At 43.2% G+C, this 25,522-nt stretch overlaps 2 protein-coding genes across 2 annotated transcripts in view; both read left to right on the forward strand.

The window, feature by feature from the left end:
- LOC135195871 (NBAS subunit of NRZ tethering complex-like) overlaps positions 1 to 18,283 on the forward strand; it is a 31,369-nt gene extending 13,086 nt beyond the window's left edge. Inside the window, exons 2-5 of the mRNA XM_064222381.1 lie at positions 6,369 to 6,531; positions 8,923 to 9,071; positions 17,766 to 17,955; positions 18,179 to 18,283. Of these exons, the coding sequence (XP_064078451.1) occupies positions 6,369 to 6,531; positions 8,923 to 9,071; positions 17,766 to 17,955; positions 18,179 to 18,283 (607 nt within the window). The remainder of the gene's footprint in view (positions 1 to 6,368; positions 6,532 to 8,922; positions 9,072 to 17,765; positions 17,956 to 18,178) is intronic.
- LOC135196168 (NBAS subunit of NRZ tethering complex-like) overlaps positions 18,211 to 25,522 on the forward strand; it is a 668,624-nt gene continuing 661,312 nt past the window's right edge. Inside the window, exon 1 of the mRNA XM_064222745.1 lies at positions 18,211 to 18,284. The gene's annotated coding sequence lies outside the window, so the exon portion shown is untranslated. The remainder of the gene's footprint in view (positions 18,285 to 25,522) is intronic.

Genomic DNA, 25,522 nt, shown 5'->3' on the forward strand with positions numbered 1-25,522 from the left:
TCTGGATTTCGTTTTGTTTATCTGGAAACCCCAGATGTTCCAGAAAGTAAACTACCTTTTGGTGGCTTTGAGACATTCCTCGACTGTTGGTGCCCAGATCAACCAATCGTCGAGGTATGCTGCTACCATGATTCCCTGGGAGCCCATCTCAATTGTTGTACAACCACTTCTGCTATTTTGTGAATACCCTGGGGGACTACATTCAGACCGAAGGGCATCACTTTGAATGAGAATGTTTGATTTCCTAGCCTGAATCCTAGGAATGGGCGGCGGAAGTGCCTGGCTATAGGGATATGATAGTATGCGTCTGTAAGATCGATGGGAGCATGTGACGGCTCCACGCGGAGTAAGGTCCTTACTTGCGAGAGGGTAAGCATCTTGAACTTGTCGCAACGAATGAAAGAGTTTAGCTTTGACAAGTCTAAGATTACCCTTCTTTTGTTGAGCCTTTCTTTGGCACGCTGAATAAGCGACCTTGAAATTTTAGATGCTTGACTCTCGCAATAGCTCCTTTCTGAAGGAGTTCTTCCGCGTAATCTGTCAATTTCCTCTGATGGTATCTGGTGGAATGATTTGATTGGAGGAGGCTCTTTGATCCAACTCCAACCCAATCCTTTGGACACTATGCTCTGTGCCCAATTGCTGAACCCCCACCTGTGGCGGAAGAGGAACAGCCTCCCCCTCCTACCTGGGGAGCCTCATTGTTGATGGGCGGGTTTGACCACCACGCCCTCCTCTGAACTGCCTGCTCCTTGTGCCCTTCCTGCGCCACGCTGACGAAAGTAACCTCTCGCCCTACCTCTTGGTTGTTTGTAACCTTGAGCCTCATATGAAGGGTTGAAGGCCGGCGAGATTGCGTAGGAGGTGGACGGCTGAGATTGAGGGGACAACAGGAGGATAGGCTGGTTCTGCTTCGAACTAGCAGGTTGTCCTTGTTGGGTAACTGGGACAGCTTGCACAAATTGCTGCTGTTGCTGGTGTTTTCTGATACGGCTGGGAACCTCTTACCAGCCTTCTTTTGCTTCTTACCAGCAGTGGGGACGGATTCTTGTTTTCCTCTTCGAGGAAATACCCCACCTAGCTCTAAGGCTCTGGTTGAGCCTAGCAGCTTCGTGGTGCACTTCGTTGACAGCGGACTCTGGGAAGAGATCCGCTCCCCACATGCTAGAAGCCAAGAGTCTATTCGGCTCGTGCCTAATAGTACACTCCTGTAGAACATGCTTCCGGCAATTCCTCCTAGCCTGGAAGAAGTCGAAAGCGTCTGATAGTACCGTCTGGAACTGAGATTTTGCCAAAATCTTGAACAGCGGTTCCGTAGCATAAGAGAGAGCAGCCATTTCGTGATTATAAGGGAATTGAGGGACCTGCCAAACCTGGTTCGCGCATCAAACTCTGCCTGGATTAGGGAATACGGCAGCCTTGGTAGCTTCTCGCCGAACTGGTCCATGGCGCAGTCCGGTTTGAGCTTACCAAGCGTGAACGTAGCTGGCAAGTTCTCCCACAATTCTCCGAAAGCCGGGAAGAGCGGAGAAGTAGACTCCGCCTCCCTCAACTGTGGGATGGGGCTCATCCTTGAGGACTGCCTGAAGGGACTTCTCTACTAATTTCGTGGCGAACGGAAGAGAAACCTCCTCTTCCGTCGCGAAAATAGTAAAGGGACTCTTGTAGGCCTGGAGTTTAGTGTTCGTACACTCCCAGTCCTCAAGGCAGTGAACCCATTCCCGCTGAGCATGATCTCTACTATATAGGACAGACTCTCTTAGAGATCTTGTCTTCCCTAGTGGGAGCCGTTACAGTCAGCCTAGCATAACCGATGAAAGGCTGCGTCAGAACCGGAGGGTAAAACTCGAAGTCCTCAATCCTCCGAGTTCCACACTCCGGGATAGAGATCATCCCATCCTTGAAAGGAGCGTAGGCAGCTACTCTCCATGGTTCTCCATGGAGAAAGCTGGCAGAGAGTCGTATGGCGGGAGTTGGAGAATGCCAGTGCTTGGCACTGGGGAAAACTGGAAGAGGAACCTGAGATAGCCCGGCTACTCGGTCCTCATTCTCCCTAACCCTGTTAGAGAGATCTTGTATTGACTGGCCTGATTGAGACAGAGTGCTCGACAACTGTGCGAACATCTGCTCGAATCTCGTCCCCAGGGCGGAGACTTGCGAGCCAACCAGCTCGCCCACCTGTTGCATCACCACTGCTGAGAAAGCAGAGGGATCAAAGGTGCTAGGCCCTGCTCCTCCTACCGGCGTAGCCGGAGTGGAAGCGGTGGAGGCGGGAGAAGGCACTGGCTCGGCGGGAGCGCGAGCCTTTTTCTCCTTAGAAGCATTGCTTCTAGAGCTCTTTGAGTGAGAAGAGCTCGGCTTCGCTTTCACCGCGTCGGCGTAGGAAGTCGAAGACTTCCTAGCCGAAGAGAGAAACGAAGACGACTTTCTTAGAAGTTTGTCTTGGCCAGAGTCTTCGGTTCTCTCTGTCCCTTCACCTTTGGGGGTACAGAGAGAGCGGGAGAGCGGGTAGGGATCTCAGATCCACAAAGCCTTGGAAAGAAGCACTGGAAGAAGGGACAGGAGAAGATCCAGGAGCACCCAAGGAAACGACCTTGGGCGCCCGACACACCTACCTCAACCAACAAATCCTCTACCCCTACCGCCATGGGCTCGATGTTAAGGTCCAGGGCAGCGACGTCCGGGACCGACTCCTGGGAGGCTACGACCCCAAAGGATTGCTGGAGGTCTTGCTGGATGGAGGCTATCAGAGGGGGCCCGCGGACAAGGGGTCAACGTAACCAGTCGACTTGCCCGCGGGGAAGATCTGGACGGCCAGCTTCTTATCAAGAATGTATGGCTGGCCTTTGGCGGCGTTCTTCCCGAAGCCGCCCACCCACGCTTTCAGGGTAGCGAGGGCGACTTCCCTCACACCAGTAGCCTGAAAGAAAGGCGAGATTAGCTTCTAGTGGCGGAACGGGTTAACAAACTTATGACTAAGAGTTGTTAGTAAATGATAAGGAAGCCTATAACGGACTTACCCCATCTCCCCAGCTGACCGACTAGGTCGTAGCAGATGGCGCAGGCTTCTGGGTGCCAGACGATCATCTCATGTATGACGTGGCACAGGGGGCGTGAGACCTGCACTCATCGTGGCCGCAGGGGTCGTACAACGTCGCGTTGCACGCTGGGACCTGACAGTTGGTAGCCTGTAAGTGGAAAGATACATGAGTACCAGGTAAACACTTACAGTCTAACATTGCCTCCCGCTGGTGCCGGAGCGATAAAGTTAGATTAAACCAGAGCCCCCCCGCCAAAATACGTGTGGTAACCAGGTTGGTTGTGTGCCCTAGGCTATAGCTCCGCTGATGGCGGGGGACACAAAAGGAAACCAACCAGGAGTGGTGGTAATTGGAAACCACGACGGAAAATGGCGGGGATGGTAGATATTAATAATAACATTACACAATTCATTGAAAACTTAGGGTATATCCTTAAAACTAATAATAATAATAATAAAAACCTCTCTCCGCCCGTCTTACTAGAAGAGTGCGCGGGTAAGAAGCAGCTCCCTTCCGGTAGCGGGAGAGATGTAAGGATATAGTAGGCAAGCAACCGACCACTAGTAGTGACCACCCCGCCCGCTAGCGGAGCCAGTAATCTATAACCAAAGGTGCCCCGGCTGCGACGGAAGGCTCCTTTCGTTATAGCGAGGGAGGTGGCTGAGCAACTGGGGAGGGGGGGAGGAAGGTCTCGGCGTAACACGGCGGGAGTGAGAGAGGGGGGAGGGATGGCCTACTCCTCCCCGCCTCACCGACTACCCGCATGGAGACCCGGTACCTCATGAGTGGTCGCCCTATACCCCCCGCTGGGAGGAACCCCTGGCCACCTCAGAGAGGGAGAGAGAGAAGGCGACTAAGGTTGTCATGACAACCAAGGGGTCCCCCAGGCACCTCCCTATACCAGAAAGGGAGGGCAGGGGCAGGGTAAGGTGCGATGGAACACGTGACCGCAAGTGGCCTAGGCCGCGAGCAACACAACCGTTGAGAGGGCCCACGTGAACCAGGCTGTACCAATACAAGGAACAAGCACCTAGGCTAGCCTAACACCCTAAATATAATAAAAATATACATCGAAAAGATGGAAAAGACAACTTTTAGTTAAAAGAGAAAGAAGCCCAGGAGGAGGCAGACTGTTCCAAGAAACAGAGGCCTACTCGGAGCCAGCGATAGCCGATGAAGAGCAAGAGCCGGGATGCTGGGCCGGAATAATAATAGCCCTAAATACCAAACTAAGAGATATGGTAGGAGGGGCTAAACTAGCTAAAACTCGATGTAAAAACAATGAACTAAAATAGTAAGCCCATAAGTAAAAGAAGTCCCCCAGTATGGAGGACCGGGGAATTCTTAACGAGGCAGCATGGCGCCGCCACGAGACAACCGGGGAACCGTATATGACCTATTTAAGAGGAAAATACTGGTACCCGGAAGATAAAAATGCGGGTAAACATTACTTATGAGTTACTTAACTTAGCCGTGGCAATAGCAGAGCGTTCCATGGTAGATTAATGAGATAAATCCCGTAATAACACAGCACAGAAAAAGATTCGTCTTGACGCAGCGCTAAAAATTAAGGATGTCCGCTAGGGGCGCTGCTGCCGTGGCGTCCTCTAGTAGTAGTATGTAGCGGCTGCATCGCCCGTTGGTATCAGCTCTCTCTTGGGGGGATTCTGATTGGAAGTTCTAATTGGTGATTGTCTCGTGGTAGTGTTCCCCACTCGCCCCTATTATCATACCGACACTTCTTTTAAGAGTGAGCGAGTCAGTTTTACTGTCATTTTCTTAATTTTTGTTTTTCTCTGGTAATTTTAGATTAATTTTACCTAGAAAGAATGATATTAAGGATCCTTTCATAGGCCGACACGAGCTGAGCCCAGAAAAGTATGGAGTTCCCAAAGTCCAGGAACATAACCCCCCCTTATTACTGTTATTTCTTATAGGAAAAATATATTTAAATAACACGTTTTTGATTAATACGAGCTCTCCAGGAACGTAAACCTCGCATTAATTGAGAGGTGACTGTATTTGATTAGGCTATTGCATGAGAGCTAGCTTCATGTGTTCTACCTTTATTGAAGGTAAACATTCATAATTTGAGCAGCAGTTATAACTTCATTTAGTGTTATGTCAATTTGTTGCTTCAGGATAGGATTGATATAGCACAGTAGAAGTGCAATTTGGTCTTTACCCACCCACTACCTTAAGTATACAGAATCATGTCTAAAAACAGTAAAGCCCTTAATCCAGTGCTAGTAGTGGGTGGTCTTTTCTTGAACCAAAGAAAGAGCAATCCTTTAGGCTCTGTTGTTTAAATCCTGGTTTTTAATATTTTGGGGTGTATGTATGTTCAAATTTTGTAAAGGAATGTATATCTATATGATAAAGGTATTTAGTTTAAATGAATGTCATTTTATATGGCTTTTGGACCCAGGCACAGTGGTCCCCTCAATCCGCCTCTGTTTCATTCTGGCCGAATTGAAGTGGTTTTCTCTGCAAGGTTGCTCTTTGCTGCACATATAACAGAGCCTTGCTCCCTGAATGGAATCCAACTTCTGGTGGTAGTAAAATCCAGAAAGGATTCTAGATCAGGTAAGAATGTTTTGGGTTTCATGTAAGAAAGCTTTAGCTCAATTGGCTGAGCGGATTTTTGTCTAGCTGCGCTACCCACCGTCATCTTCTTAATGTGGGAATCATCTAACTTTAAGAGTAGGTAAGATTCATCTTAAATAATGTAAATTTTCATAATAAAATTTATAATTTGTATACTTACCTATTGTTAAAGTAGACCCCACCCAGCCCCCCACAACTTAGTGGGCTGTCAATGAGAATTCTAATGAGCTAAAACATTCAAAACACACCTGGTGGATAACAGGTAAACTAGACAGTCATCTGGGCAGCCATTCGATTTTTTGTTTGAATGCCGACTCGCCTAATCAGCATGGAGATATAGCTAACTTAACAGTAGGTAAGTATCCAAATACGATAGTAAATTTTATTATGAAAATTTATAATAAAAAAAAAATAGAATAAGTACTGTCATCTTGTATCAAACAAAAACTGTTTTTCTAAGTGAATCACATTCATGGTGTGTGTTGATATGAGGAGAATATTGTACTGATTAAATAACAGTTTATCTTGTACAGAGAAAATGCCAAAGTTTGAGTGCATAAATATCTGGCCTTACTGTTGCATAAATATCTGGCCTTACTGTTATATGTACTAAAAGAATTTGCTTTTCAGTGTAGTTTGCCTCTGAAAAGTGGATATGATTCAGTTAATTTATTCTGTGGTTAACTTGTGATTAATGATGACTTTTTATCTTCTAAACAGAGTACACCAGACATATATCAGAACAGAAACATTCGCAGGTGGCTCATCCCATTTCTTACTCGGTGTGAAAAATGGAAAACCTGGAAGTGCAAAGAAACTGCTGCATGATTATATTGTAACTACTGCAAAAGAGGATCTTGGCCTTCCTTTGAAGATTTTACAGGCAAGAAATTTATCATGTTTGTTGTGGCATTGAGTGGAATCATAGTGACATATTTTTTAATTGTTTATTTTTTTAAAATTAAATTTACCTGTTACATATTGTTTTTATTTTATAATTTCATTGCAAGTTGCAAAAATAGTTTTCTTTTTTGAGTTATCAGTTTATAAAACTTCTGGTATATGTACTGTACTTATAAATGTCTTGTCAGTGAAAAAAATCAGGTAAACTTTTACCAGGCTGATATTAAGCTAGCTCTTTATAACAGAATAGTTGCTTAGCCAAAGAAACTTATATGAGAAATTGTAGCAAATTTATATGTTTTATGCCAATGTCTACAACAGAGGTGATAAGGAAGCAGACTCCAGCTTTGTTTACCTCATAGTGAGTTGCCCTGTCATTATTGTAGATTATGCAATAAAGTTACACTATCTCCAAAAAAATGTTCACTGTATGAACTGGCAGAAAATGGGTATATTTCTGGCAGGGGGGTTGCCAGAGGACATTGCCAAAACCTGGATGATGGTGTGTCACTTGACTGAGGAGCCATCTGGAAACTTTCTGCTTTGGACATTTAAGCGCATGAGACTTTCAGATTTGATGGACTCGTTCTTGTTTGTATTGTAGGGAGTATGGTTAATGACCCCATGATCAAACTGGCTATTTTTTTCAACCAGAACAGTGATGTTTGACATGGGCAGTGTGTCATCTTTGCTCACTGAGGCTTCAATAGCCAATAGGAAAAGTAAATGCCCAGAGTTACTCCAACAGAAAAGTGAGCTTTAGATGATGACTGAGATGCTTTCCACACATTGTCATTCCTCTATCCTCAAGGGGTTACATTGAAGAGTAAGTAGTCCCCTTGGTAAAGGAGCTAGCCTTCCATCAACTGGGGTTTGTCACCAAAAATTCTTGAGTTCATGGTATCCATGGCTGGTAAAGGGGAACCAGGGGTGTTCCAGGTTGTCATGGTTGTGATTGACTTCGCTTTCTGGAGACAATCCTAGCTTAATTGCAGTTATTTTACTTTGGTTTGTACATACTATATTAAAAACCCTGAGAGGTTCCAGGCCTTGAGAGCAGGGTTAGGTGAGTGTTGCAGAAATAAGTGATAGAGCTCATCACTCACCCAGTTTGGTATCGAGAAGGATGGTGGCCAATAATCAACCTCCAGGCCTACAGAACAAGTTTGTCCCCAACCCCATTCAGGAAGGGACAGTGTTGAGTCAGTTTGCAGAATCATCAGGTAGTTGATTTCCTGGATCCTATCTGTTTGAATACAGTTCTTGACTTGTTTCTTCCAATTTGCTCGAATACAGTACTTGACTTCTATCTTCCAATTTGCTCTTGTAATGCATTTTGGGCATCTCTTGCTCTGTGTATACTGTATACTTTGTAATCATATTTTTCTGACATAATAGTTTTGTTCAGTATTCAGAACCAAGTCGACATTGTACCTTTCCCACAACACCTGTAGCTAATTATTGTCCATAATTTTTCCTTGACTTCCTTTCTTATTACCTTACCTTTGTTTTGCGTACACTGATTTCAGTCCTCTCTTTTTGCATTTTGCTCTTCCATATTTTAAAACATTTCTAATACGTAAGTCATCCTCATATTCAGCTGTTACCACTAGATTATCGGCATATAGCAGTCTCCAGTAACTCCTTTTTGCTATTTTTGTAACTTCATTCATTATGTACTATAATAAATAACAATGGTCAACAGGCTGATCCATGTTGGACAAAAAAACTCATATCAGATTTTTTCTGAACCCCTAACACTGTTCTTTTTTATACAAATCCATCATCACGTAGAGTTCATCCTCCCAACCCCACTGTTCATGCACTTTATTTCTACTTAACAAAAAGTGAGGAATGTGGATGAGGGGTACATGAAGGTCCATGTGGCAATGCTGAGACTACCATTCTTCTGCTGTCTGTTAGTTAGAAGATTGTGGAGTTTTGGAACAGACTATAATTGTAAATGAGAGATTGATGGGTTTTTAGGAAAAGCTAATGTCCTCTTATAAAAACTAGCATGAAATTCTCAGAATCTTGAATTTACAGATTTGTTGTTCAGGTAGGTTTTTGGTCTTATCCAATTATAATGGAAATGGGCAGGATACCAAAATAAATGAAAGGAAATGGTTGTAAGAATGCTATCTTTTGAAAATCCCTAAGTGAATATAGAAATGTTCTGTTGATACAGGCATCTTACTTCAGTGAGTAGCTACATGCACTTAACACTTACTGTTCAGACTAAAACAGATTTGATAAATTTTGGTAAGTTGAGAGGCTTTTATGTTTAAATTATTGTTAGCAAAATTTATAATATAATATGTTGCAATTGAGTTTTTATGCATATTTCAATTAGCTTTTTCTTGAACTCCAGCATTCACGACCAGATCAACAAGCTCCAATTATATCATCTCCTGAAGAAATGATGACAATTGCATTGGAATGTGTGTATACTTGTGAAAAAGAAAACCAACTTATGCGAGCTTTTGCCATTTTTGAATGTCTTCCAGTGAGGGAATCAGGGTATGTGTTCATGTAAACATTTAACTGTATTTAAAGCATTTTTAGTTATTCTTTGTGACTGTTTAAAGCAGTTACTTGTATTTATAATAGAAAGTAATTACTGTACAGTTCACCCATATCCAAGTGCAACCTTGTATTACAAGGCTGTCCAGCTATATATTATTTTGATAACAGTTTGTAGAAATTGATAAGTAGTTACAAAGGTACTTTGTGAGAAATCTCATCACATGTGCTGTTTACTTTTGCTGTACCAGTAATTATTTTTAATGAGTGCTTATTACTAATTGCATACATAGTTGTCTTTTTATCATCCTAAGTATTCTTATAAATGATTTTGTTCATGAAACTTACCTGTCAGATATATATATAGCTGTATTTTCTGAAGTCCGACAGAATTTTAAAAACTTCCGACACACGCAGTGGTCGGCCAGGTGGTTAGTACCCATTCCCGCCGCTGGGAGGCGGGTATCAGGAACCATTCCCATTTTCTATTCATAATTTTTCTGTCGCTGGTGCTGAAAACACCTGTTTTCAGTACCTCCGTCTTAGGATTTTGGAAACTTCATTGCCGCTAAGTATCCTAATTGTCTTTGATTTATTTACTTGGATTTGTGTGGGATTTTGTGGCTAGGCATACGCTATCTAAATTGATTTGAATTTTGATTCATTTTTGCAATAAAATATCTGAATCTAGTTAGGCTAGTTTCAGACGGGGTTGTCTGCAAAGATAGGGTGTGGCTACCGAAAGGTTCGGTAGATCCGCACTTGGTATGTACGAGGGGTATGGGTCTGTCTTCTTTGTTGAGATTTGTCATGTAAGGAGTGTGAGACTGTCTATTCCGTAAGGAAGACGTATGATTCGTATGTACGCAATAATCAGTAACAAAAGTCAGGGTAGTGAACCTGCTAACCTTCCTGTAGACTTTATTTTGCCTAACCCTGTAGTATGGCCTACGGGCTATGAATATGTCTACGAGAGGTGCTCGCTCTCCTTCATTGCTGTGAAGTGCTACTTCTGTAATTGTTACTCCTAACCCTGCAGTGTTGCCTTCGGGCCCTAAGCAGTGTCTGTAGAGGAATTACCCTTTCTCTGATACTCTTTCGATTCGTATCTTAGAATCGAAAGTGCTTGCTTTAGAGAGTAAAAGTGAAGTGCAGAAGTGAAGTGATACCCCTTGTGTAGTGGAGGGGGGCGTCAGATCGGCCTCGTTTCGCCTCTAGGCCGGGACCTCTGCTTTACTCCCAGGACCCGGGGAGGGACATGTCGAAAGCCTAAGGAGGGTACAAGGAACCCCCACCGATCTGGCGTGCCTTCGGCAGTTTCTGATGAAAATCCCCAGACTGCCAAAGTGCGTGCGCGTGCACGAATCCTGAAAGATTGCTTCTCGTCCTCCGAAGCGTCCTCCCCATGCATGTTTGGAGCTTTCGGAAGGACTCGCGCCCTCTAAATAGAAGCTTTATAGAAGAGGACGCTTCACGTCCTCTCTCTCTCTCTCGTTATGCGTTTCAGTGAGTGAGAAGTAAGAAGGCGAACGTCGCCACCCTGAACTCGTGTCCGTCTTTCCACCGAGAAATACGTAAAGAAGTCATAGTAGCAGGAAGCTTTTGAGAGCGGACGCCCGGGACGCTCGGATGGACTCCAGGGCGCGCGCGCTGGGTGCACGCCAAGGTGCGCGCCAGTGGACGCCGAGCGCGTTCCAGTGGACGCCGAGCGCGTTCCAGTGGACGCCGAGCGCGTTCCAGTGGATGCCGAGCGCGCCCCAGTGGACGCCGAGCGCGCACCAGCGCACGCCAGGTGTGTCGCCTGGCTGAACGTTTTCTGTTGAACTCTTCAAGCTCTTTGTTTCAGATATGGGCCTAAAGAATGTTTACCTCTACCTCCGGTGATACCTTCTACCTCACCTGCAAAGAAATGTGAAGTAGGCAGTGCTTCGGAGGAAGTTTAAAGTGAACAGACAACTTCTTCTTCAAAACCCAGCAAGACATCGGGTTTCGTGAATTCAAGAGGTCTGTCAATTAATATTGCTTTTCGCATAGGTGGATGGAGTTAAGGAAAGCTCAAGGGAAGATCTCGTTTGCTCTACCGCAACCTTTGCCATTCGGCCAATAAAATTTAAGTTGCCACTACCGCAGTCAAGACTTTGCGATAAGGCAGTTACGGGTTTATGTAAGGCTCGATGTCCTGCACGTCAGGACTCTCGGCAACGTTCAGTGGGATTCTTGCAAAGGCACTCATCAAAAGGACGCTCTTCAGGAAAGCGCAAGACAGGACTTCCTTTGCCATACTGCCAATAAATTTTAAGCTTTAGCAGGCATTAGTTGTGATACGGGAGAGGAAGCTGGTTGGAGAGTTTTCTTCCTCTTCCCAGGATAATTTTGCAAGCTTTTTAGCCCATCTGAAAGGGTTTTTTTCAGATGATAGATTTTGTTAGTTTCTAGTCGGGACTACGCTGCCGAATTGAACATCGTCGTTCTACCTGCCGTAAGCCCAGTCTCTTAACATGGATCTTGCCCCTTCCTCGTTTGAGACGGGAATCGAAAAAATTAAATGCTTGACTCCCTGGATTACGTTTTGTCAATTCAGTTTCCCCCATTGACAATATACTTTCGTTTTGTCAAGTAAGTGGGTATCCCCTCATTGACAAATATCTCTTTGTCCAGTAAATGGGTTAGTTCTCATTGACAAACATCTCATTAACTTGATATTGCGTAAGCGAATAAGCTCTTATTGACAAGATTCGGAAGAGCTCTCATTCGTCATTCGCAGACTCGTACAAGAAATAGACTTGTAGACTACGTCAATGAACGCTTATGTCCAGTAACATAAGAAGCTTGAGCTGACTGCTTCGATTCTCTTAAGTTTTGTTCATGAAACTTGCTGTCAGATATGTCATGTAGCTGTATTTCCGAATTCAGCTATATTATATGTCTGCCAGGTAAGTATGAACAAACTTTATTGTGATATAATTTTCATATTTTGCCTTGCGTTATTTACTTCTGGTTGGTTCAAGTCATATACGCTTGCTGTAGTTACCTCTTCGGATGGCAACCGAGAGGTCTATTGTCTATTTTAAGGACATTTAATCGTTACTCCCTGCAGCCTTCCAGGAGTTTTCCGATTATCTTTTACCGTTGTATGGTAGTGTCGACGACACAAACGCATCTATATATTTAGTTTTTCGTTTCGCTTAAATATACCAGCTTGAGAGTCTTTCGGCTCAAAAAATAACGGACCTATTTCTTCGTAGAATAGAAGGTAGCTGGCAACCCAGACATAAAGTTAAGAGGACGACGTTCGTAAGCTGCTGGCTGCTGCTGCTGGTACGCTGTGTCTGTCTTCCAGTCCAACCGAGCCAGTAACAGATCGGGCGCTGTCATGCGCCGTAGGTTACGTCTCTCTCTCCTGCGGGATTGACTGACTAACCGTATTCTCTGTGCTGGCGGTTACGTCTCTCCTGCGGGAGGTTGACTGACTAACTGTAACTCTGCCCTACAATCACGGACTTTAGCCTAAGATTGAGGGGATTTCTTACGTGAATGAATAAACGTTGCATTCGTTTGCCTTACTATGTTCAACAGAGTTATCTCTTAATCCTTTCGGTGCTCGTTACCGCACGGTATAGAACTACGAGTCTACCGCAACATTGCACTTTTATATGCTCTCCTGCTTAGGCAAAGCGCAGCCTTATTAGGGAAGTAAGCATACTCAGGGGGGAGGGAATGGATGAGCTTGCTGGGACCATTTCCTTCCTGAAGAAGTTTGTTTCCCCGAATAGACTGCAATTCAGACCACAGTTTTTTCCTACCGGGAGGGAAACTGAAATATTATTCAAGATCTAGGAATGATTCTGAACATCTCTCAGTGCGTTTATAACACCGAGGTGATAGAAAGAAGGTGCCGGCACATTCTGATAGGGTTTCCAGATGTCCTGGATCTTAATCTGAAAGAAGTAAAAGTGATTCGGTAGTCCCTCCAGTTCCTCGTAAACGAGTTTTGGGAACCAGTGGTCCAGATCAACTCTGATATTCCACAGCTCTCTCATATCTTAAGAAGTATCTTCTCTCGGTCCCTGAGTTCGTTACGAGAAAGCCTATTATAACAACAGGCGTAGAATGTAACGATCCTCTAGAGGTTCGTTACCGGATTGCGAAAGGTACCGTACGAATCGTCTCGATCGACGGCAGCAACTATTGACTTCCGAGTGGAATCTTTCTTTAGAAGTAAGTTGAGAGTTGTGGAGACTTTAGGGACGCCCTTTCATTCTTCTCTTCGATATGTTGAGGACGAAGAGGCTTCTTCTTCTCTGCTCCCTTATTCTCGATCCGGGATCGGTACCATTAAACGCCATCCTATGATATGAACGGGGATGGATATTTAGTCTCTTTCCCCTTTTTTTCAATCGCTTAGGAAATGTAATAAGAGGATTTATGACGTCAACAGGGAGCGGACAATGACGCTGATCGCCCCATGTGGCCTTCAGGAATCCTGGATTCACAGAGGTCACATACTTCCTAGTTCACTTTCCAAGGACCTTTTCCAAGAGAGTCGGTCTACTCTAACTCGAAAGGTACCTATAACCTCTCCGCTCTGAGTCTGACTACGTTCAGGCTATCGAGATGTTGACAGGAATAAGATTACCGTCTTCCATTTCCGTCTGAAGAATGGGATAAGCTGGCAGTCACAACTATTAAAGAATACGCAAATATGTTGTTGACGGCCCTTTGGGCTCAGAGATTTGCAGTCCTTTTTGTTCAAACAACAAAGCCCACTTCACGATCTTTGGAGTTCTGTGGAATCTCGAACCTCGCTCACCATCTACTTTTTGTCTCACCTGTTTTCTCGGAGTCAGACACTCGTGCGAGATCAGGCGACATATAGTAGCCCTGAGTTTCTTGTTGACGAAGTCGGTTGCGTTTATACACCCCCGATGATCGTGTAACATGAGACCAGGTTGGACTGTCAGGCATTCTTCCTTCGGGACTGAATCGCCTTTTTGCTCCTCGCTTCCTTTCTCCTGGGCACCAGAAGCTCGAGTCAGGAGTTGATTCGCTGACGACGTTGGGTTGCGTTGATACACCCCCAAGGTTTGCTTAGATTGAATCGCCCAGGCAGTCCAGACACTCATCCTTCAGCGAAGAATAGTGCCTTATGGTCTTCAGGGTACAGCCTTGCTGTCCTTGATTTGTCTGACTGGTCAACTGGCGGTCACCTGACTTTAGTACAGACGGACTGACTGTGCATGTCCAGATCGAAGCTTTCAATATGGAACTTAGACGTAGTCTGAAGTTCTTGATGTCAAGCATTCGAACCTCTCCTACCTGTTAACTTCTTGCATGTGATCAGGAAGGCCTTCTTCTAACCACCCTAGATACGACAAAGAGGGTTAGTGAGATTTTAAGCCATCGTCACAAGTTTTGGCTTTAGAGAACACAAGGCGGTGTGCTCTCTAACCCTTCCGTTGTGGCCTAAGAATGGTAACCCGTTTTGTCCTTGGGCCAGGAGCTTGGAAGCAAGGATGGCACAAGTTAGTGGGCAGGAGCCAGAGAGAGTCCTGTGCCCTGTCGGGTCTCTCAAGTTTTATCTACATAAAACCTCAAGAAAGTCAAAGTCAATCGGGCAATCTGCAGTGTTCCGAAAAAAGACCAGACTTGCCCATATCGAAGAACAGCCTGGCTTTAGTGTTAAGGAGTTCTTTCAAAAATGCTCCTTCATTGTGTTTGCACAAAGATTTGAAATCTTTTATCTGAATGCTCACGAGTGAGGGCGGGGCGGCCTCGGAAGCATTTCAACAGAGCATGGCACTCAGCAACATCCTGAGTACCATGTTTTAGCGAAGCAACTCTGTGTTCACTTCACACTCCCTGCGAGATGTGAAGATGGCATATGAGATCTGCTGCTCGCTAGGGCCATACGGTCTGCAGGACACAATCTTGGGGGCAAGAAGTACCACTCATCCTATCCTGTATGTTAGGTTTAAGAGCTCTTAATTTAGTTGTTGAGTCGCGACAACGGCAACTTCTTAACTCTTAAGCCTTAGTTAACACACCTTAACTTTGGCTAGGTTGGTCAGGTGGTGATATATATATATATATATATATTTATTTTATTTTTATTCTTAGCCCTCATGGTATGGTCAATATGGTCTAGTCACGTCGTGGTCTCGCCCCTGTTGACAGATCATCTGGAGTGCACCAGCTATATAGGTCTCTACCTCGCTGGCAACTCTAGTAGCACAAGCAGACTTACGTGGCAGTAACACGAAGCCAGCTATGCTAACAGGTGGAACCAAGATGTAAATCATCTGCATGCATTTGTTTCCCAAAATCCTTCTATTCTGTCCCTTCCCACCTCCAAAGGTGGGATTCAGCTATATATATATCTGACAGGTAAGTTTCATGAACAAAAATGATATTGTTATGATACAATAAAGTTTGTTCATACTTACCTGGCAGATATATATAATCAAGTACCCACCCACCTCCCCTCAGGGGACAGGAAAATAAAAATTATGAATAGAAAATGGGAATGGTTCTGATACCAGCCTCCCAGCGGCGGGAATGGGTACTAACCACCTGGCCGACCACTGCGTGTGTCGGAAGTTTTTAAAATTCTGTCGGACTTCAGAAAATACAGCTATATATATATCTGCCAGGTAAGTATGAACAAACTTTATTTGTATCATAACAATATCATTTTTATAGAAGAATTTTTGAGAATTCATAAAAATTGTAACTAAGAATGAGCAAAATAGACCCATAATTAGCATCCATAAATAATGTAGTTTTCAATTTTGAGAGATATTGTTAAAACAAAATTTTAGTAATATAAAATTTTTTTATTAACAGTAACATTGTTGTTGTTATAGTATAATTGCAAATCAGTCAATGTATTTATTGTAAAATAGCAACAGTGTTTTAACCCCTTCGCCACTGGCCTGCTACATTGCTGCTAATGCTTGCATAACCGCATGAGACCCCCTGTCGACCCGCGAGTATCAATCATTACTTGTCCCACTAAATTTTATGTTATTCATATTTTCCTTCATATTCTTATGTGAAAACATTGTGTGTATGGATATCAATGAATATTTTTTACCCCATGTCAAAAAATTACAAAAAAAAACTATAGTAAGAATATCGGAAAAAAATAGGAATATTTAGTAGAAAAAGTAATTGCAGAAGTAGGAACTGTTATAAAGTAGTAGAAATAGCAGTAAAGTAATAGAAATAAGTAGCAGAAAAGTAGTAAAGTAGTAGTAAAATAGTAGTAGTGGTAATAGCAGTACTAGTTTTCTTACTGAAACAGGTTATTCCTAGGTTTCATACAGAAACAGCTATACATCAATGAATGTTTAGGCAGTGGTAATAATAATAATAATAATAAAACAGTAATATAGTAATAATAATAATAATAATGATAAAAAAAGCAACAGCATCTCGTGACCAATACGTATATACATATGGGGCAGTTTATTCACCCCCATTATCATCAGCAAGCTATAAAAAACACATCTCATCACAAGTAACAGGCCTCCATAGAAGTCCTTTCACCTTACGCTTTCCTGTTGAATGAAAGTACTACTCTGCCGAGCATTCATCCATTCACACAATTTGTCAATTACATCACCACAAAAAAGGAAAAAAAAAATGCATCACGTAAGCAGATGAAATCTGTGTATAAGCAGGAATCCCATTGCCACCCTCCGTGAATCAGGGGGGTGGGTGGGTCTGGGCGCAAGTCACAAGATGGATCAGTTATGAACTGCCAGCCTTCATCGACAAGAGGTTCAATGTCTTCCAAACACTCGTTGTCACTGTCAACCTCTAAAAAATTATCACTATAATCATCAATCTGATAGATTTGGCAGGTACTCAGACCCTGACTCTGAAACACTATCATCTGACATGATACTGAAAAAAAAAAAAAAAAACATAAAATAACTGCAATCAAAAGGGGAAAAAGATTTGGAATTCAAATCTACATGGTTTACGGACAAAATTGTATTCATCCTTCTCAGATAATAGCCTGAGCGCACTGGTATATGTTGGCCAGTACCCTCCTAATATCCCATATGAAAATGACGTCACGACGTTCCATCGGACGCTCATTGGTTAGAATGAATTGTGGGTGAGCTTCAGCACCTCTCTCGTACACAATACTGTGTCTGGAAACCATCCAAGCTAAAGAAAACGCTTTGCTTTTCGAGGAGGGGGGGATGAAGACGTACACGCGTACGTTCCCGGGTCTTTTTATTACTGTACCGTAAAAGACGACATGTGTACGTCCCCAGTGCTGAAGGGGTTTAATGAGATGATCATGTGATAATTTAGTACTATTATAGGGTATTTGATCACCTACTTTTAAGTGAAGCCTAAAGCAGTTTGAAGCATTTTTATGTCTTTTGTATATGTTGCAAATTCATACATTTTCTTGTTTAATTGCAAGATTTAGTAATATTCTTCTGTGTCCACAGGCTGAATAATGGAAATATAGAAGTAGTGAAAGCCACTTTATTTTTATTTTTATAGAGTTTGACCAAAGACCTAAAAAGAAGCCCAAGTTATTTATTAATATTCACTCTTATGCATTAACATACAGTGCTCTTTAGGTAACAATATAATTTTAGGTAACGATATAATTTTGAGTAAATGACAATCATTACTTGAAAGTGTAATTTCTTTATCTCTTAACAGGAAGGGCACATCAGAGAATCTAACCAAGTTACATGATTTAGCAGATGCAATGGAAGCCCACTTAACAGCTGCTGAGCTTCTCAGCAACTATGGAGTCTGTGTCACCCCCTGTCAACTCAGACAATTACAATCTGATAGGGATAAAGTACGAGAAATACTAACAAAGTTAACCAGAGCAGCTTGCAAGAAGGTGCTTAAGAAATTTTTTTTAAAATTTTTTCTCAAATGGTAGCATATTAAAGCTTTTATTGTATATATTGTACTTCCATCTAGATCTTTCCCTAAGTGGTAGGATGCCTGGGAGTAAGAATGTTTATAGTGATGTAGTTATAAATTTACCTGAAATATAAGATATTCTTTGAAATTTACAAAGGATTGTAGTATATTTGTACATTTGAATTTATTTTGTTCAGAGAACCAAGGTTGACCTGACAGTGATTGGCGAAAAGCTGCTTTATGATATGCTAGAGTTACCAGCAAAAAGTCTTCACATGTGTAGAACCTCTAGTATGTTTTGAGGTAAGTGCAATGAATAATCTTGTTAATATTTATGTTGTTTCATATTCATTATTTCTTGAGGCCAGACATAAGGGAAACCATTCACTTGTGGAAATAAATTTCTTGCGGAAAACAATACTAATTTTATAGGCATACTTTATTAAAATAATGGCTACTTCAGCAGCATTACACTTGTAGAGATTCTTCTGTATTTTCCAAATAGCAGCTTTTTCCGTGCTACTTAAACAGGCTAGTAGAGCGCCTATAGAGGTCATGATCAAATGCAGTGTCAAAAATTGGTGTATATGTTTTGAATTTACAGATAAACTGTGATATCATAGTCATCAAAGTCATTAACAATATTCTCTCTCTCTCTCTCTCTCTCTCCTCTTCTCTCTCTCTCTCTTCTCTCTCTCTCTCTCTCGCTCTCTCTCTCTCTATCTCTTCTCTTCTCTCTCCCTCCTCTCCTCTCTCAGCAAGCTTTTGTCTGGAGCTGCCAGACATCCTCTAGCTAGAAGCTGAGGGTGGACTGCTTTTGGTATGGTGTCCATCCTCCATTATATTTGGGGGCGTCAGCAGGGGTTCTGCCCCATGCTGATCTCCTATTGGCTGGTGGCGGTGAGTTCTTTGTTTTCATTGGTGGCTTGAGCCAGGTCTCAAGCTACTTTCACTAAGTTGATGGTTGCGAAGCTGCAGCCTCTGCAGCTGTCTAGACCTCCTGAGCTGCTGGTAATGTTGTTGGAGGTTGTGTTACGCTGCGGGACGTCACAGCTAATATGATCGTCGTTGCCTGCAGGAGTATCTTGTTCAGGGGCGTCATCTTCCGTAGAGTTGTCATGTTGGTGGCAGGTCTTCTCATACTAGTAAGGAGGAGAAATTCTTCCTGCGTCGTATTCAGTGTTGGTTTTATTTGCTGGATAATTGAAGTGCGTCCAGCAGACGTGACTGACAGGCATCAGGGGCCTTCCTGATGATCTTATTGTTTCTGGATGATCACATCCGGGAGATGGCTTCTTGAGTCGTCTGTCAGGCCAACGGAGTCATCAGTGCAGTGAATGCTTCGACAAACACTCTCCACCTCCTGCCCATACAAGGAGACTGCAGCCTGGGTTATTTATATGGTAACATAAAAACCCACAAACAAGGAAACCCCCTTCAGCCAATCATCAGCCAGATGCCCACCCCTACGTATGCCTTGGCAAAACGCCTTAATCAAATTTTGACCCCCTACGTTGTCAGTAGAATTCCTAGAAGTCATCAAGGACGCCCCTGGCACCGGGATTATCGCCTCGCTAGCACGTGGAGTCCCCTATTTACGAACATGCCTGTCGAAGGAAACCATTGACATCATCTTAGCGTGTCACGGAGTCAGTCGACACGCCCTCAACATACCCCGAAGCCTTGCTCCGTATGCTGCTGGAGATCTGCACCAAGAAGGCCCCCTTCTCCACCCACCGTGGCCAGATGTACCCCCAGAAGGATGGCGTAGCAATGGGCTCCCCACTGGGGGTCCTCTTCGCTAACTTTTACATGGACACCGTGGAGGAACGAGTCTTTGCCAGGATGCAGCAACCTCTCAGATATAGGTGTGACATTGACGATATCTTTGTTCAAGTCGATGCCGAGGATGAGGTAGAAGCCCTCCGTCAGGCATTTCAGCAATGCAGTGCTGAATTACACAATTGAATACAGCATGATGATCGGCTCCCTTTCCTCGACGTCCTTGTGAGTAAGACGGAGACGGCCTCCATACTTCTTTCTACACAAAGAAGACCAACCTCGGACTTTGCCTCAACGGTGACAGTGAGTGCCCCGCCAGATTCAAGAGCACGACACCAAGCAAATTGACCTAATTATATATTACCAGAATTGGAGGACGTGCCACCTAATTATGAAAAATAACCTCTCCCCGCAGGTACAAGACCCCCTGAAGCAGATGTATGTGGCATACCAATACACATGCCCACTCCGCGGTTGCAGCGGTGCCTACATTGGTATGACTAGCATGGGACTGTCGAAGAGACTCTCCTGCCATGCCCAAGAGGGGGCCATTAAGAACCACGCCCGTACCAAGCATCAATAGGCCATCTCCTGGGATGTGATCATCCAGAACACTAAGATCATCGGGAAGGCCCCTGATGCCCGTCAATTATGCCTGCTGGACGCACTTCTCATCCAGCAAATAAAATCAACACTGAATACGGCACAGGAAGAATTTCTCCTCCCTACAAGTATGAGAAGACTGCACCAACAACGACAACTCTAGGAAGATGATGCCTCTGAATGAGATACTCCTGCAGGCAACGAAGATCATATTAGCCGTGATGTCCCGCAGTGTAACGCAATGTCCAACAACGTTACCACGCAGCTCAGGAGGCTGCAGAGGCTGCAGCTTCGCAACCATCAACTCGGCGAAAGTAGCTTGAGACCTGGCTCAAACCACCAATGAAACGAAGACTCACCGCCACCAGCCAATAGGAGATCAGCATGGGGGCAGACCACCCCCTGTGACGCCCCCAAAATATAGGGAGGACGGACACCACACCAAAAGCGGTCCAACCCTCAGCTTCCTAGCCTAGTAGATGTCTGGCAGCTCAAGACGAAAGCTCGCTTGAGAGAGAGAGGAGAGAGAGAGACGAGAGAGAGACGAGAGAGAGAGAGAGAGAGAGCTATGATATCATAGTTTATCTGTAAAATTCAAATACAGTGTAACCTCAGGATACAAAGTTAATCCGTTCCGAGGAGGCCTTCGTAACCTGAGTTTTTCGTATCCTGAGCCGCATTTTACATGTAAATTGCCTAATTCGTTCCAAGCCCTACAAAAACACCCCAGTAAATTTTATATAAGCTAAATTGACCAATAAACAATGAAATACAACAATTTGCACCATTCAACCTAACCTTAAACTTAAACATATACTACTAATATGTACTACATACCTGTAAATAAAGTGTATTAGTGTACATGGTATATCAAGAAATACTGTACGTACATACGTACATATGTGGTAAAATGTGGAACCTTATCTTTCGAGTGAGGCGATCTCCGAAAGTGGCAACAGAGGAGGAGGAGGACAAATGGCAGAAACATGAACACTTAACGTTTATGAAATAACCAAACATTAAAAAATGGCATGAAAACATTAACAACTTAAAGATTTAACAAAAAACTTAAAATTCAAATTTCTACTTTTTTTCTTTTTTTTATTTTTACATTTAAAGTTTTTTTTTTATACTTTGTAACAATTTTTTATGAAAACTTCAATTTCTTTACCACTTTCAACTTTGTTTTTTTAAAGTGTCACTTGGATCTTCCTGTTTGCTTATTCCTACTAAAGGCCTCATTAAAAAATAACTATCCAAGGAAGATTGCTTCTGCCTGCTTATCACGATGTTCCTGAACGACTCAGGCAAATGTCATCGAACTAAGCAAGCATACGACCTGTGAAGCCTTTTCGGGGTGTGTCTTTTTCTACAAATGATTGCACCTTATGAAAAGCAGCTGAGCATCCTTAATTTCTGCCATTGTCATAGGATCTTCCTCCTACCTCCTGCTGCTGCTAGAGAAACTCTTCCTGAACGACATTATGTTACATGGCCCTCCAAGTCCTCCAGTTCATCCGTTCGTAAGCTCCTCTTGGTGCTCCTCAAGAAGGTCATTGATGTCGTCCTCGTCAAACGACCACACCCCATGGACTTGCCGAGTACAATGATCTCGTCTAGATCTGGTTGCAAAACAGTTCAGGATCGTCCACTGTTTCTGAATCTGCATCAGCTTCGCCCACGTCGAATCCCTCGAAGTCTTGGGCTGATATGGCATCAGGCCAGAGTTTCCTCCACGAAGAATTCAAGGTTCGCCATCGAAACCTGCCTGCCAAGCTTGATCGATGAGCTCGGATGCCTATGACTGATTGTCTAAATGCTCCTTCCAAAATTGACGCAAGGTGAGGTTTGTGGTATCGGTGATGTCGAAACATCTCTTGAAAAGATGTTTTGTATACAGTTTCTTGAAGTTCGATATCACTTGCTGGTCCATGGGCTGGAGGAGAGGGATGGTGTTAGGCAGAAGGTAAAGAACCTTGATGAAAGAATACTCTGCTAGGATATCTTCCTTGAGGCCAGGTGGGTGTGAACAGGGGCATTGTCCAACAACAGCAGACATTCAGAGGGAGGGTGCTTCTCTTCCAAGAATTTCTTCACTGTCGGGCCGAAACACAGATTTACCCACTCGGCAAACAAAGTCTCGTACGACCCAGGCTTTCGCATTAGCCCTCCACATCACTGGAAGCTTCTCCTTTAGCACTGTGGGCCTTGAAGGCTCGAGGAGTTCTCCGAATGATAGACAAGTAGGGGCTTCACCTTACAGTCCCACTGGCATTGGAACAAAGTGGAAGCGTAAGCCTGTCTTTAATAGGCATATGCCCGGGTAGCTTCTTCTCTTCCTCCGTGATGTATGTCCGACTAGGCATTTTTTTCCAAAAAAGGCCAGTCTCATCACTGTTGAAGACTTGCTGAGAACTGTAGCCTTCATTGATCATCATCCCGTCGAACGTCTTGATAAAGGCTTCGGCCGCTTTCGTGTCCGAGCTGGCTGCCTCCCCATGCCGCACCACCGAATGGATGCCTGTCCGGTTTCCGGAATTTTTTTCAAACCACCATGAGAAGCCTGGACACTGGGGTTTGCGTCGATGTCCCTTCTCCTCCGTTCGTCTTAGGGCCCTGGGCAATCAAATTGCCGAAAATAGCGCTGGGCCTTGTGGGGCGATTGCCGTCTCGGTTATCGTATCGCCAGCGATTTCTTTGTCTTTTATCCATACAAGATGTAGCCTCTCCATCTCATCGTGCACGTGGCTCCTCTCGTTGGACAAAATAGTCACGCCCTTGGAAGGTGTAGCTGCTTTGATGGCTTTCTTCTGCTTAAGGATGGTGCCTTTCGTCAACGGATTTCGGCCGTATTCCTTAGCGATCACACTTCTTGATAATCTACATTTTTGTCTCCATAGAAAGCATACTTCTTGATAATCTCCATTTTTGTCTCCATAGAAAGCATCCTCTTCTTTCCGTGAACTTCATCAACTTTCTTGCGACCCATGACTATACTGTACGTAATTAAGTTATGTAGTATACTAATTACGTTCTCACACAACACGATAAAGTAGTACAACAAAATCACTAACACGAATTTACTTTAACAAACGAAATCGTGTATGTGAAAGAACGAATTCCGCGTACGTACGATAATGCTGGTGCGAAGCAGTGGCCGAAGAAGAATGCCTTTACGTAGAGCACGGTGGGAGGGATGCTGACCAATAGGAGAGCAGAATCTTATGGCAGTGACTAGCATCAGGAACCAATGGGAGAGCGGGAGGATGGTGGCGAGTCTACTCAGTTGGCGGCGCTCGAGTTTTAAAATTGTTCTCGGCGGTCGGGTGAATCTCGGGACTATACAGCAACAACCTTTTGTAACCTGAATTATTTTCGTATGTAGAGCCAAAACAAATTTTCGTATTTGCTTTCGTAACTTGAATTTTTCGTAAGTTTGGGCTTTCGTATGTTGAGGTACCACTGTATATACACTGATTTTGACACTGTATTTGATCATGACCTCTAAAGGCGCTCTACTAGCCTGTTTAAGTAGCACGGAAAAAGCTGCTATTCAGAAAATAGAGAAGAATCTCTACAAATGTAACACTGCTGAAGTAGCCATTACTTTTAATAAAGTATGCTTGAGAGAGGGTCTGCCTCATAAATTTTATAAGCAGTTATAAGTGTTTTTAGAGGGGGTTTTGGTATTCACAGGTGGTTGAGGTACATATCCCCCGCAGATACCATGGAAGGACTTTACCTTCTGTTACTTCTTTTGAATGAACACCATATTCTTTGGGAGCTTGTATTTCAAGTCATTGGCCCCTGTCAGCTTGTTCCATATGAATAGGGTTCATCATTTTACATTCCAATATATCTGCAAGCTCTCTAAGACTTCTCTTTTCTGTTTTGCTATAATTTCTTTCCTGTCTAATTTTTAGAATTTACCTTCTGTTCATCATTTATATTTTGCTCAACTTTCATTTGTTTATGATCTTCTATGTCCAAGATCTTCTCTTCATCAACAATCACGATTTTTTTTACAAATACATATTATTTTGTATAACTAGGACTACTATTATACAGTCTTCTGATTTCCTTTCTCCCGTCTACATATTTTGTTAAATTTATCATCAGTATTTAGTATGGTTAATCCATATATGTTAACGATTTCAAGAATGTCCCATTTTAGTTTTTTTCCAGCTTTCTGATATGTTTGTGTTCTTCATTATATAGTGTGTCTCATGAAATTCTGTTGCACAGACATTCATTTAAAAACTGATGAGATTTCTGCCAAATCAGTATGTTTTATAAAACACAAGTTTTTCCTACAAGCCCATTCATACTGCACTGTAGTGAGTACCCTTCTCCCATCCCCTTGAATCATGTTGTCTCACACACTGTTATATGAATAGTGTGGAAGGGGACTCAGATATACCTGAGCATCTAGATGGAAAAGTTAAACTGACTGGTGAAAGTTATACATTGGGACATTTGTGGTGTGAAAACAGACATGTACGTACACAGTTATTGGATTGTTATGAAAAGTAAACTTGCTTTGTGTTATAAAACCTATTTAATTTAGAAAAAAACAGGTTTTGACTTAGGAAAACCTATTTTTCGTAGTCGCTGTCGAGTCCTCAAAGAATTTACCCTCCATGGTATGTGCCAGCACCCCATGATGATCAGACTAATATAAAAGAAATATCTTTTAGCCTGGTCTTGTAGCCGGGTATTATGCCATAATGATAAACACTATGACAAGTGATAGAGTATAATGGACTCAAAGACAAGAAGGCATTTTATCTTGTCTTCAGCGAAGCTATACCCATTTTCCTACGTCAAAATCTGTAGAAGTGACTATTGCGCATGTTCATCGGCCATCTTGTTTTATGATTGGGCCGGTTAAAAGACCAAGATCCATTATTCTGTTGGTCAACGCAGGATGAACCTTTTACTCAAATCCCATGGTTTTTCATCAGGGAAGTGGGAGGGTTTTGAGGACTCGGCAACAACTACCAAGAATAGGTTTTTCCTACATCAAAACCTGTTTTTTTTATAGCATAGTGGCTATTTTGTCCTCAAAGGAGCATTACAAAGAAATTGACAGGAGGCAAAAAACTTAAGCTCACAAAATTTTCATCCCAAATATCTCAAAGTTTAAAACTAAATCA

Source organism: Macrobrachium nipponense, chromosome 17 (genome assembly GCF_015104395.2).
Source record: "Macrobrachium nipponense isolate FS-2020 chromosome 17, ASM1510439v2, whole genome shotgun sequence".
NCBI classification, from domain to species: Eukaryota; Metazoa; Arthropoda; class Malacostraca; order Decapoda; family Palaemonidae; genus Macrobrachium; species Macrobrachium nipponense.